The sequence below is a fragment of the Eubalaena glacialis genome, chromosome 11, assembly GCF_028564815.1.
Source record: "Eubalaena glacialis isolate mEubGla1 chromosome 11, mEubGla1.1.hap2.+ XY, whole genome shotgun sequence".
NCBI classification, from domain to species: Eukaryota; Metazoa; Chordata; class Mammalia; order Artiodactyla; family Balaenidae; genus Eubalaena; species Eubalaena glacialis.
The window spans coordinates 99,101,802-99,116,249 of NC_083726.1; the positions used below are offsets into that span (position 1 = coordinate 99,101,802).

Genomic DNA, 14,448 nt, shown 5'->3' on the forward strand with positions numbered 1-14,448 from the left:
TGGCCCCAGTTACTCTCAATCCTTATCCTGCTTTACTCTCTTTATAAGTTTCAAAACCATTGATAATTATAGAATATATTATTTGTCTACTTGTTCACTAACATCTTCCTCCCTAAGAATGCATTGGAGCAGGGACTTTGTTTTGCTCACCTGGTTGTATATTAAAAGGTAGTGACTGTTATGAATGCCCCCTTCCTGACTCGTAGATTCACACCTGTGAGCCGGCAAAAGTTTGAGGCCTTGAGCATGCAAACTGGATGGAGATCTTTTTCATTGAAGGTTCTAATGTATATCCTTAAAGAAAGGGGGTACCTAATTTAAAGGAGAGGGAGGCTCTTTTGCACATAAATAGATACGTATCTCAAAAAGAAATGTTCTCTGAACTCACTGGAACAGATAAGTACGAAGAGTTATATTGTCATTCCCATTTCATGATAACTCCAAAAAAGTGAGTTTATAACATGTTGTTTTGATTACTAGTTTATGTAACAGTTTTATTAAGCTGATTCCAAAGCAATATGTTCCAAAGTGGTTTATATGAGGACATTAATAAAGCAGCATACCAAGCAAATAGACCAACTGTTATTTGGGCTGCTAACATGAATCGTTTCCATTGTCATTTTGAAGACTCTCCAAATTCTTAAGTCTAATACAGCTCAGGAAAACCAAGAGTTCTAAATTCACAAGTCACGTCAAAGGCAAGATCATCAAATGCTAGGACTTCACCCTTTAGTCTCAAGAGTACTTTCAAGGATTTCACTGATTTGTATTTGGTAATCAAAGCAGCAGACAAACAGGAAAATCATCCGTCTTTCTCCACTTGTTTGAAGGCACCTGACAAACTTCTTTTCTTAGGAAAGTGAGAAATGCAGAAACTTCTTTATCTGCAAATGAAATGCACATAGGGTCTAAAAGGAATCTAACAGATATTTACTTATAAGTGAATAGATATCCTTGAATTGCTTCCCAATTACTGCATAAATTTCTCCGGGATGTAACATGAGCAGACAGATTCTTACAGGATTCCTGAAGAGTCAAGAAAATCATAAAATTTAAGGTTAGCTCTGTTCTAAACTCATTATAGGTCTTCTCTAGGGGTAATGCACAAATTAGTCCTCACTCTTGAAAGAGCAATTAGGAAATTATAGAACAGTTTAGAAAACCTTAAGTGGATGACAGCAAAATAGTGATTAAATAAGTAGATCAATAAAATAAGCCTGAAGCAGTAAATGTGTTCTTGAAAAATTGATTTCCTTCAGAAATTTCTCAGAGGTAAATTTAAATGTTCATTATTTGGCCCATAATATGAAAAGAGGACGATCAAAGGGGGAAGAACTAGAGATCAATTAATAATATATATTGAGCAGCTACTGTGTGTCCAGAAAGAGGTCTGGGGATACAGATATGTCTCCATTAGGCTCAAAAGTTGTCAAGAGAAACATAACTAGCAAATGCCAAGTTTAGACAAATTTAATATTTAAACAAGTTTAAGTACTGGGGACCTGGAGTGGTTAGGAGAGTTGCTGAGGAAGGAAGGAGTGGATAGTTTGAAGGGAGCAGAAAGAAAAGGTCAAGAGAGAAGGGAGAGGTGATGAGTAATGAAATCTTTGCAGACAGATATGGCCCTAGACTTCAAGGAGATCTCCAAGCTTCAGATTACCTGCGTGGGCTGTGAGAAATGGCTGCAAACACATAAAGCGAGGAAAGACAAGAGGTAGAGTAAGTGCAAGAAAGAGAGAAACATCATGTTGAGAGCACTATTCCTTCTTTCCTTCATTTGACAAGTATTTGTTGAGTACCCACTTCTAGGAGCTAGGAACAATTCCAGACACTGGGTCTGTAGTATTAACAACAAGCTATGTGCCCTCATGCAGCTTTCATTCAGTACAGAACAACTAGTTAAAGGAAAAAGACATAAAGAGTTGGTTTTTAAAAATGTCAGGAAGGGAATGGAAAGAGAAAAGAAAAAGAAAGTCTGTAATATTTCTATAGTACACATTCTCCATCTTTTTTCCAAATGGCTGCTATTTGTTTTCTAGGCATATTATTGCCAAAAATTTACTTATTAACTTCTTAAAATTAACTTTCATTATGTGCATTCTTAGTGCCCTTATTTTGAATTAATCAGTTTAAAGCATTAACTACTAAAAAGTAGGGTATAGAGTTCGTCACTTCAAAACAATTCAAAACTTGACTTGAAACTGCATATGTGGAAGAATATATCTCACTAGAAAAAAACTGAATCCTAAATATGTGTTATAGCAAAAGACCAGAATTTTCATAGGATGCCGACATGGATTTATTTGTTGCCAATCTTCTCATAATTCTCCTCAACACTTCACCTCTTCTTATTCAATTTTCCTACTATTTCTCTGTCATCACAGTAAATGTCACAGTCGCCTGTGACTTTACCCTCTCCCAATACTGACTTTGTAGCATTCCTTTTGCGTACATTTGTATATTGTCCACTGACATTGCTTATTAGCCCCAGACCTCATTCCTTCTCTGATTAACACAATAGTTTCCAGGGTCCCCTTCTGCCAATCACAGAATTTTGGAGCCTGAAGGGACTCGATTTAGCAATGCACCTTCAAAGCCATCTTGGCCTCTTTTTCCTGGTCAGTCCTCTTAAAGCAGGCACTTGCGGTGTTCTCTAATCAAAATCCTTCCATGGCTTACCACTACCTCCTAAAGACAGTCCAGACTCTCTTTTTTTGAGCATTTAAGGCTGTCTATGTATTTTTTTTTTTTTTCCGAGGCACCAACATGGTTGTCAACCTTACCCTTCCCATTCATTGACTCAAAAGTATTCTTCGAGCCCCTCTGTAATTGAAGCTGTGCTAGAGGCTTAAGATACAGTCACAGTTCTGCCCTCTAGAGCCCTCAGTTTCATGGGTTGTGGGGAAGGAGGAAGGGGATGGGACAAGTACATGAATAACCCATTACGTGTTCAGAGAGGTGGTGACAGAGGCTGCTCAGGGAGCACCGGACTCAAGCATCCAATCCTGCTCTTTTGTTGACCTTGCTTCATCAGTGCTGATTAAATTAGTTTGTTACTAAAACATGGTCCACTCTTGTCAATCCTCCCTCATGATCTTCCTTCTCAGTAGGAAGGAGGTCTTTTCTCTGCTTTTCTCTAGACCCAAATACATCTGGTCTTTCAAAGACTAGATCAGATGCCAAATAATCCATGTAGATTTCTTTCCTTAGTCTTCTAGTCTTAATATGTCTTGTTTAGTTCTATTTCCATTCTCATTCTAATCACATCCTTGCTTCTATTAGAGTTTATTATCAAATCCATGTCTCTTACTACAACTGTCTACCTCTTAAGAACAGCAACTGTGATATATATATATATATATATCCCTTCCCCAAATAGGTGTTCGATGAATGTTTCCCCAGCTAAAATAATAGGGAATAAATTGTACACCAAACAATTCTAAAATGGAATGATGAGGGGATAAACTGTACAATGTGATCCCCACACACTTGTAGTAAAACTGTCACATAAATTACTGTAAAAATTCACAACAGTAGAGGAGAGAGCTACCACTAACAGACGAGGATCCCCAGGCTCAAATTGAAGGGGTTAAGCAACTCTATCTGCAAGGGGGAAAAATGATTCTTCATTTGCCTTCATTAAAGACTAATTTTAGGTCTCTTGGTAATTAAATGAACACATTGTTTATGCTCCATACACTTTCTGCCCTGAGTCTTGGAAAATACATGAAATTTCCAAGAATTAAAGTTTCCATTAACACAAGTGCCAAATCAAGAGGTCTGACCTGTGGGAGAAAGCACATTTGTCTTTGCTGGCTCCTTTTCAAAAAGCTACAGAAAGATATTTACTGTATAACTTTCTTGTGCGCAATTGCTCTGTTTTATCATTGAGGCCTTCTAGACAAGACCGAGAAGCTGCCACATTTCAGAAAGCCACCAATTACTGAAGAACGACGGTTTGAGTTCTGAAGTGTTGACTGCAGTCCCTGTTCGGGGTAAAAAATTTTTATTGGAAGAGACTTCGAGCGGTTTTCTTCTTCCACTTTTTTTTCTTTTTTCTTTTTTTGTCGTAGTTGTGTGTTTGTGTGTGTATTTAATTCCCTGAGAACCAGTTTTGGCTGGTGAAGAAATACGTCAATACGAAGTGGGTTTCAGAACACTTCTTCCACTTATCATCCCTACTAGACGGAAATTTAATGTAAATCAGTATGTGGGCACACAGCCTAGACGCGTCAGAAGACTATTTTCTGATCTCTATATCTGGTTTTATGTAACCTGAAGTAGCACAGTTATCTACCCAGGTTAAAAAAAAAAAAAAAAAATCTCTTTACGTCAGTGAACTCGAACTCAGAAAATTCTCTCCCCGGAGCTGAGAGCCTTTTAAAGACATGCGTGTCACGCTGGCTGCAGGGGGTCGCAGCTACTGGGAAAAGGGCTGGTTCTACAGGCCCCGCCCTCCACCCCCCGTCGCCCCTCCCTCCGGCGGGCTCCCTACCTCCCCGGGACTCGCCTCTCCCCCACCCCCTCCCTCCCTCATCTCTGCAATTTCGGCCTCAGAGGTCTGGCGCGCGTCAAAGCCCGAAGTGGGAGGCTGATTTGTGGAGCATCACCCCCCAGTTCCTCTCCCCAAGCCTCTCCTCCGCCGTCGGCAGCGGCCAAGGGATAGAGCCGAGCAGGGGGAGGGGAAGAGCGACACCCATCCCCCTTCCTCCAGCCCTCCCCGCGTTCAGATTCAGCTGCACCTTTTATTATTTTAACTCTTCTCCCTAGGACGCGCGGCCCCCGGATCTGTCCCTCCGGCGGTCGCGGTCCCCGCTCCCGCGCCCGGAGATGGGACAGCGAGGGACCTGCTCGCGGTCGGCCGGCGTGTGCGGGGAGGTGCGGCCGCGGCGCCCGCTGCCCAGAGTCTGTAAGTTTCAACGCTCCTCTAAGCGGAGGGGAGGGGGAGGCTGAACGCATCCCCAAAAATGATTGAAAATGCAGACCACGGGCGAGGTTGACAGCGTCGGATGGAATTTCGGGGCACACTCTTTTAACTGACTCTATCCGCCGCCTGCAGGCTATTGTCCGGGGTTTTTCCTGCAGCTTGTATGTTTGATCCCTTCGTCGTCAAGAAGTTTTCAAGCTATTACATTATGAGTTCCAGTGGGATTTTTTTAAAAAGAATGCAACTCACACTTCTTTCAAATTTAAAATACCTCTACGTGATTTTCAGGTTACATAGCACATTGCTTATTATTATTTTGTCGAATTACAAGAAACATTCATACTGCGCAGGAGCTCACGGCCTTTGCCTATTTCTAAAAATAACAGAAAAAGAATTTCCCCTCTTTACTTTTAATATTGCTACATCATATGAATAGTTTAGTAAACAGATCCTTAATTTTCCTCATAGACGTCGCGTGCTGGTATCCTTGCACTAATCTACAGACGCGGGTAATTTCAGAATTATCACTGAGCCTGCTGTTTACAGGAAGGCTCCTGGTTTTGCTTAACTAAGGCTGTGCTCTTATGTGTTCAAAACGATAAGGAATATTAAAACAGTTCTGGTTCAGACCAAGTAATTTTCCCGGGATCCAAGAACTCAAGCACTAACTAGGCTCGTGTTTAGATTAATAAGATCATACCTTTAGCTTTGCACGTCACCTGGAATGTATAGACACACCCCTACATGCAAGGACTGAAGAGGTGAGGAAATGGGGGGGAAAGTTTTTAATCTTCGTTTCCCTGCTGCAGGACGGGTCCCGAGGGAAGGAGAGGCAGGTCGGAGACAGGTGTACAGGCTGGCTATGGTGACGGCACGATGTTGGCCAGAAAGAGCATCATCCCCGAGGAATATGTGCTGGCGCGCATCGCCGCGGAGAACTTGCGCAAACCGCGCATCAGGGACCGCCTGCCCAAGGCCCGCTTCATCGCCAAGAGCGGGGCCTGCAACCTGGCGCACAAAAACATCCGGGAGCAAGGACGGTTCCTCCAGGACATCTTCACTACCTTGGTGGACCTGAAATGGCGCCACACCCTGGTCATCTTTACCATGTCGTTCCTCTGCAGCTGGCTGCTCTTCGCCATCATGTGGTGGCTGGTGGCCTTTGCCCACGGGGACATCTATGCTTACATGGAGAAAAGTGGGATGGAGAAAAGTGGCTTGGAGTCCACCGTGTGTGTGACTAATGTCAGGTAAGAAGGCAGCGGGATGAGGCAGGGGTGGAAAACAGTACAGAAAAAAAGATGAAACTGTCCTTTCTCTCTTCACTCTGTTATTTTGTTGCAAGTGAACTAAAGAGTTTGTTTCAGTACCTTCAGAAGCAAAAAAGTAAAAACATAACAAAAACAACAACAACAAAACCAATCCAATGTATTAAAATTCTTTTCAGATGCAGCTTTATGGATGACGAGTCTTTGAAAATGTAGCACTTCAATCCTTTGAGCTGGCCTTGAAAATATTATACCAGTTATTTTAAAATGGTTGTGGTTCAAAGGATTCCACAGAGTGCCTTCCTCAAAAAAAACCACATACTGAGTTTTCAGTCTGAAAAAGCTGCTGTCCATAGTTCCAGCATCCACAAGGCAATAGCTCTGATCAACAAAAAATATTGTGCAAATGCTAGTAATGTTTTTCCACAACTTCTCTTACCAGTGACATTTTCAGAAATGAGAAAAATGGGCAAACACTGGTGGAGAGGTGTTCTAGATAAAAAAATAAAAAATAAAAATCCACCAGAAATGAAATAAACATAAGGCCTTCTTTATCAAGATTATCTTAAATAGCTGATTGCCTGCATTGAATTCCAAAATTAGAAGTTATGCTAAGGTTCAGAACTAGAAAAAAAAATATTTTTTAATGGAGATTGGTCCAAATTTTTAATGGAAGAGATTATGTAGAAGTGACTTAATGTTGTGGTTTTCTCTAAAAGTTTTAGTAGGATAGGAAGACAGTTCTTAGATTGCCCTAATTTTGCTTTTTTCTCTTATATCATAAATATTTCAAAGATAAGTAAAGTGAATTTGATTTCAGTGATTCTCCTCTCATAGATTCACATGGCCTAAGAACATTTACTTGGAGTGATTTGTCTCTTGTTTTGTTGGAAGATGGAAAAAGATAATATCTATTGCAAAAATATGCACTCTGCAGTGAAACATTAGTAGTAATACTAGCAACTTTTCCAGGACCTTTTCTCAATAATATTCCAAATTCACATAATTCATAAAGCAAAGCAACTGAGCAAGCACCATTCTTCCAGGAAACTGTAAAGAATAAGACCTTTGCTGACCCTGAAATCTTATGAAATTAGCATACCACTGCAAGAAGCAGAAACTCAGACTGTAAACTTGTCCATCCTTCCATTCCCTGAATAGTTGCAATGCCAGCTTATCAAGGGAGGTTGCAGTGTTTGTCGTAGAGATCACATGCCACAGATTTCAGCTCAGATTTTGAGGAAGAAAAACAAATTGAATCGATCCATTGTCTTTACCATCGAGTTAGGTATTATTTTCTTGTCTTAAACTTGTCACAAACTTTTGTCTCAGAGAAAATATAGGTGAAGAATGTAGGCGATCATCAGTACACCAAATATAAAGGAACAAAATACTGTGTTTAACAGGTATATGTAGGTCAGATATCATTATCTATAATATTTCTCTTTAAGAAATTTATTGGCACTGATGTCGGTGAATCATTTTCCTATCAAGGTACATTTTTAATAAACATGAAGTAGATACACATAAAAAGAGATAAAAGAAACAGAAATGATAAACCTCGGAAAAATAAAGGACAGATTTTATTCACAAGACAAATATATTGGCTTTTCCTGTGGGAAAAAAGTCATTAAGCAATTTATTAAAGATATGTCATCAAAAGTGAGATATTTTCAATGATTTTGTAAAAGAACATGACAGAGTGCACTGGTTATTAAAAGCTGTTTTACTGCTAGCTTTTATTGTTCAACAGGAGGTGTTCTGAGGCATGTTTATCCCCCTGATGGATTCCTGCTGGTTTGAACATTCAATTCACTATGAGAAATGGCATCGCAGATACAAGGAGACACACTTGATTTTATCAGTATGACAGTTTTAGCATTTTATTTATTTATTTTTCATTAGGTGATTCTCTAAAGCATATTTCCTTTTTTAAAATTTTTATTAAAATACAGTTGATTTAATCTTAGCATTTTAAATTGCACTTCTTACCTAAAAAATATTATTGGACATCTTGTAAGGTTAAAATCTTACTGGTTTTATTTTAACATTGTGGTACTATTTATCCTTCAATGCAACATACAATTTAATCTTAACCAACCGTACATAATACTTTTTCACCAAAAAAAAAAAAAAAAAAATAGAAACAGAAAAATCTCTATTCTCTCCCAAAGGGGATTTAAAAGATGACTAATAATGTGTCTAATTCTTTGCATTTCCTTTCCTTTCCTTTCATAAGTTCAGTGTCTCACCTTGTCATCAGAACCAAAAACACCTGATTGTAATGAATATTCTCCAGTGTATCCAAATAGCATTTAACATTCTCCTTCCAGGCTGGCTCACTTTCCCTTTCATGTGGATGACTTTCTAACATGAGTCAGAAAATAAACCAACATATTTCCTCTTGTAATTCAGCCTCACTCCCTCTGTAGCAGAACAAATGAGCAGTTAAACACTTTCATCTCTTGAGGTTGTTTAGCATGACAGGTGTTCATAAAAGGATGAGTCTTGCACAATATAATGTTTGGAAGTAAGTTCTTTCATAAAATAAACAACATACACAATATGGCACATGAATGACCTCTTAAGCCGTGAAAATGAAACATCTGGGCATATTCATCATTACGCTGCTCCCTGAAGCATGTATAATTAGAAATCAGTGTTGTATCCGTGCCCCTTCTCTGGGGTCTCTTCTTATTCTTTACCATGTTTTTGGATTATTCAGTATTAGCTCATGTGTAGCTAGTGCAAAAAGCAATCATTGCTTTTCATGAATCCTTTTAGCAACAGAAGAGGTAAGAAAGGCAATTTTCACACTCCATTTAAAAGTTAATTAGAAGAATCAACTATGTTTCAATTTAAAAAATATAAAAAATCCCTGATTATGAACCTGAATAGAAAAAAATCACCTGCGTGTGCTTGCCGACCATTCACAGTGTCCCGCCAAAGTGCAGTACTTGACTTAGTATTCAGATATTTAAATATTTGGTCTCTCATTGTGTGTGGCATCAATACACAGCTAATACTTTGACAGATGGTCTCTCATCTATAAAATTAGAAAAGTTTGAAATTGGGGTGTAGGGCAAACACAAGACTAAGACTGTTTCTATTAAGAAGCCACAGCAGTGTAGGATATGTAGTTAAATGAATAAATTAGTGATAAGAATAACCAAATGTGGTGCTTCTCAATCAGGGGAGATAAATCAGAATTATCTGCAAGCTTTTCAAAAGTTTTATCCAGGTCCACCCTAAACTACCAAATCAGGGTTTACACTGAGGTAAGGAAGAGAAGTGCAGTTTGAAAAAGCTTCCCAAGAAAACCCTGACACTTGTTGGCCCCTTCCCTGTGCTTCTTTCGGAGACTAGGCCAGAATTAAGAGAATTCATGTTCTTATTAATTATGTAATCTTGACACAGTCACTTATCTATCCCTACCTCACATCCTTCCTTTAATAACTTCAGTATTCTCTAGATCACTTAGAGAACAAAATGAGACAATCAGTAAGAAAACATGTTTCATTCCAAATGGCACATTTTTTTTTAATTAAAAATACTAGTATTTTTGAATGATGTGCTTTGTACCACTCTTTAGCACTGTGCTTTCTCTATATAAGGTACACAATCAGTGTTTGTTAGGGAGTACGACTTTAAAGGTTGTAAACAATAAAAAGTTCACTTATTACTCAGTACTTCCCATATGACTCAAGTCACTTAAACACAGATAGGCAATAAATAATAGACATCAACCTGGAAGAAAATTTCACAAAGTAAAATAAGCCCATAAATATAAATATGTCTAGGTATTATTTTAATGCTTTCACATAAACAGGCCCATCATTACATGATTTGAAAACATTAATAGAAGTGTATCCCAGAAGCCTGGGGGTAGATGCATGCGGAGAGAGAGAGAGAGGGAGAGAATGAACAAGTGCTTGTGTTTAGAACTGGGCATTTGATACATTAAGTTGGATAGTCTTTCTAAAAGCCTTTTATAACCTTTGGACATGGGACTTCCCTGGTGGCACAGTGGTTAAGAATCTGCCTGCCAATGCAGGGGACATGGGTTTGACCCCTGGTCTGGGAAGATGCCACGTGCCATGGAGCAACAAAGCCTGTGTGCCACAACTACTGAGTCTGCGCTCTAGAGCCCGTGCTCTGCAACAAGAGAAGCCACCGCAATGAGAAGCCCTCGCACCGCAACAAAGAGTAGCCCCCGCTCGCCGCAATTAGAGAAAGCCCGCGTGCAGCAACAAAGACCCAATGCAGCCAAAGATAATAAATAAATAAATAATTTTAAAAAAATAGCCTTTGGACATTGACAAATGAATGGATAAAGAAGATGTAGTGTGTATATATCTATATCTATATATAGATAGATATATACATACAATGGAATATTACTCGGCCATAAAAAGAATGAAATAATGCCATTTGCAGCAACATGGATGGACCTAGAGATTATCATACTAAATGAAGTAAATCAGACAGAGAAAGACAAATATCATATGATATTGCTTATATGTGGAATCTTTAAAAATGATAGAAATGAACTTATTTACAAAACAGAAATAGAGTCACAGACATAGAAAACAAACTTCTGGTTACCAAAGGGGAAAGGGTGAGGGAGGGATAAATAAGGAGTTTGGGATTAACATATACACACTACTATATACAAAATGGATAACCAACAAGGACCTACTGTATAGCACAGGGAACTATACTCAATATCTTATAATAACCTGTAATGGAAAGAATCTGAAAAAGAATATGTATGTGTGTGTGTGTATATATATATATATATACACACATATATATATATTTTTCTTTTTTTACTTTGCTGCACACCTGAAACAACTAACACAACACTGTAAAGCAACTATACTTTAATAAAATTTTTTTAAAAAATAGTCTTCGGAGGAAGAAAACGCAAAATTCAACTTAGCCTGTTATTTCGTGTTTCAAAATCTGATCCAATGGCATTGTTTTCTGGTCTCATTTCTTACAGGTCTTTCACCTCTGCTTTCCTCTTCTCCATTGAAGTTCAAGTGACAATTGGGTTTGGCGGGAGAATGATGACAGAGGAATGTCCTCTGGCCATCACAGTCCTGATTCTCCAGAACATTGTGGGTTTGATCATCAATGCAGTCATGTTGGGCTGCATATTCATGAAAACAGCCCAGGCTCACAGAAGGGCGGAAACCTTGATTTTCAGCCGGCATGCGGTGATCGCAGTCCGAAACGGCAAACTGTGTTTCATGTTCCGCGTGGGCGACCTAAGGAAAAGCATGATCATTAGTGCCTCGGTGCGCATCCAGGTGGTCAAGAAAACCACGACACCCGAAGGGGAGGTGGTGCCTATTCACCAACTAGACATTCCCGTTGATAACCCTCTTGAGAGTAATAACATTTTTCTGGTGGCCCCTTTGATCATCTGTCACGTGATTGACAAGCGCAGCCCCTTGTATGATATCTCCGCCACCGACCTCGCCAACCAAGACCTGGAGGTCATCGTGATTCTGGAAGGAGTGGTCGAAACTACTGGCATTACCACCCAAGCGAGAACCTCTTACATCGCTGAGGAGATCCAATGGGGCCATCGCTTCGTGTCCATCGTAACCGAGGAGGAAGGCGTGTATTCCGTGGATTACTCCAAATTTGGCAACACCGTGAAAGTAGCGGCTCCGAGGTGCAGCGCCCGAGAGCTGGACGAAAAGCCTTCCATTCTTATCCAAACCCTCCAGAAGAGTGAACTGTCCCACCAGAATTCTCTGAGGAAGCGCAATTCCATGAGAAGAAACAATTCCATGAGGAGGAATAATTCCATCCGCCGGAACAATTCATCCCTCATGGTGCCCAAGGTGCAATTTATGACTCCAGAAGGAAATCAGAACACGTCGGAATCCTGACAACAACACAACCCCCAGAAAGTCTTTGATAAGATGTTGAAGAGTTTCTACAGGGCACAGACTGAAACAGAGCTGGAACACAATAATTTGTCCTTCTTTATCTTAATGCACTAAATGATATGCATATTCCAACAGCAGCACTTTCTGTGTCAATAAACAGTAACACACAAGGTGGAGGGTTCTTGGCTCACTTGTTTCATCCATGCAGTATTCGCAGAGATAAGCTTAAGTTATGGAGGGGAAATGCTCTCATTTCTCTCAGTTTGAAACCCAAGAATTACATTAATAGTAATAGACCTTGAATATGAAAGTGGACCAAGGAATGATGCTGTATGGAATACTTAGCGGGTGACACCACAGTTGTCTCTGTTTCTATTGTTCACTCTGGAAATGTGATAGAATGGGCAGGGGGTCCCAAAATTGTGTTTTTCCTTTCTCTCTTCCTCTCTTTCTTTTTTTTTTTTTTTAACTGCACCAGTAAAGAAGCCTGAGACAAAAACTGCTTAGTTTTGTTTTTTTCTGTTTTGTTCTGTTGTTTATTTTTTGTTTATTTTTTAAATATTGAATTTTATTTTTTCTCAAATTGTATAGTATAAGCATAACTAGTATTAGGAAAATTACACTAAAATTTTAAGCAGGGACATCTGTGAAAGGAAAACAACAACAACTGAGATCAATTCTAGCATGTTTCTACATGAACGTAACTGAATCCAACTAGAAATCAAAATTCCTATTCCATTAAATCAACTATTGTAGTATAAGGCTCAAAGTTCCAAAGCTAGAAATCACCCCACAATATGATTGATGAAGCAAAGTTCCTGTTAACTTCTCATTCAGAGCCTTGAAAACATGAATAGAAACTTGCAAATCTATTTTTGGATTTCCCACAGAAAAACTGCTTAGTTCTGCATTTTCCCCGATGCTCAGCCAGGTGTCTGCAGTCCTGCTGGGGCTCCCAGCTGCTTAAAGACAAGCCATAGGCGGTACCAACTGACTAAGAACAACTCACAGAAGAAACATTTAACCTGAAAAGTTTTACCCATTTCCCTGTGAGTTGGAAAAATATTTTTATTAAAAAAAAGTTTAAAAAGCTGCTTAGTTCTCATCTACTTCTAAGTGGATTCTCTTAATTCACTTGGTTCTTCACAGTGACCTCCAGAGGTTTCTTTGTCCCCCTCATGGCCACCTGTTAGCAGAACTAGGCAAGGAGCTTTTGGAGAAAAGCTAAGAACATTCCTGCGTCATTTAGGACTGGATTCCCCAAAGGGACAGCTACTTCTTTTGCCTTCTCAGTTCTTGTTGAGAGCCTCCACTATAGTGAATATTTTATTAAAATATTTTCTTTGTATTCACTGTAGTTTTGCAATTTCTCTTTCACAAAATTATCCCTAGTGAAAGCTCAAGGAAAAACAACACATTTTTAGAGGCATGTGACACAGTGATCACACAGTGATGACATTCACCTCTGAGATCTCTCTCTCTGAGGGTCCCTCTCTTTGAGATCTGTTGTTCCAAGGGAACTACATTTTTAAAATTTCATGTTGATTTCATTTCATTCAAAGTTTTAGAATGTTCTCTTGGTTTTTCTATTTGAGCTTGATGTATCATGGAAATCCTGTAACCTTTTTTCTTTGCGTCTCCCACCTCCCATCTTAAAACTACATCTCCTCCTTAGTAATATCTGAACGCAGGCCTGGCATTTAAAGATTTAGCATTATCTCAATTGCTAAAGTGAGATTTTCTATCAACCCTTGATTTAATCATCCTTAGCTCTTGCCTCTTCAAGGAAGGGATGAGGGCACAGGGAGAGAAGTACAAAGCTAGTAAGCTATAGGCTTATTCTCATATTTCACATAGCTAAACATCCGAAAGCTGAGCTCTTGTGTAGCCTTTTACACAAATTTTTGAGGTCTCTATTTTACTTCATCTATGGACATTGGTATATTGAAACATTTCTGTACAGTTTTCAGTTTGCTAAAGAAAAATCTACCTTAATCAGATTTAGCCCACCAGTGATTACAGAGTTGGATATCAGACATCCTCGCAGTTCTGGCATAGATGTGGGTCCCCCTCTCCCATCCCAGGGAAACCGGACAGATGCAGAAGGCAACTGCCACACCAGCAAGAAGAACATGCGCAGTGCTTACCTGTTGTTCCGTGCAGTGGCAGCTCAACATCTGTGAAGGTGACACAGGCTGTGGGGCAGGTAATGTCTGGACACAGTGGGGCTGAGATGCAGGATTTCTGAGTCCAGGTGATACAGAGATGCTTGGCAGCCAGGGGCAAATCTAGCAATGGAGTTAGAGCAGTTCCACCAGCCACCTTCCAGCTGCAACCAAAGGCTGGG

At 39.6% G+C, this 14,448-nt stretch overlaps 1 protein-coding gene across 1 annotated transcript; it reads left to right on the plus strand.

The window, feature by feature from the left end:
* Positions 1 to 4,448: 4,448 nt before the first annotated feature.
* KCNJ8 (potassium inwardly rectifying channel subfamily J member 8) lies at positions 4,449 to 12,587 on the plus strand. The gene is made up of 3 exons (XM_061204820.1): positions 4,449 to 4,909; positions 5,737 to 6,177; positions 11,201 to 12,587. The coding sequence occupies exons 2-3, from the start codon at positions 5,804 to 5,806 to the stop codon at positions 12,099 to 12,101; spliced, it is 1,275 nt and encodes a 424-aa protein (XP_061060803.1). The 5' UTR covers positions 4,449 to 4,909; positions 5,737 to 5,803; the 3' UTR covers positions 12,102 to 12,587.
* The last annotated feature ends 1,861 nt before the right edge of the window (positions 12,588 to 14,448 follow it).

Coding starts and splice junctions, on each gene's coding strand:
- KCNJ8 (XM_061204820.1), top strand. CDS start 5,804: ATGTTGGCCAGAAAGAGCATCATCCCCGAGGAATATGTGCTGGCGCGC. Junction 6,178..11,200: donor GTGTGTGTGACTAATGTCAG/GTAAGAAGGCAG, acceptor CATTTCTTACAG/GTCTTTCACCTCTGCTTTCC.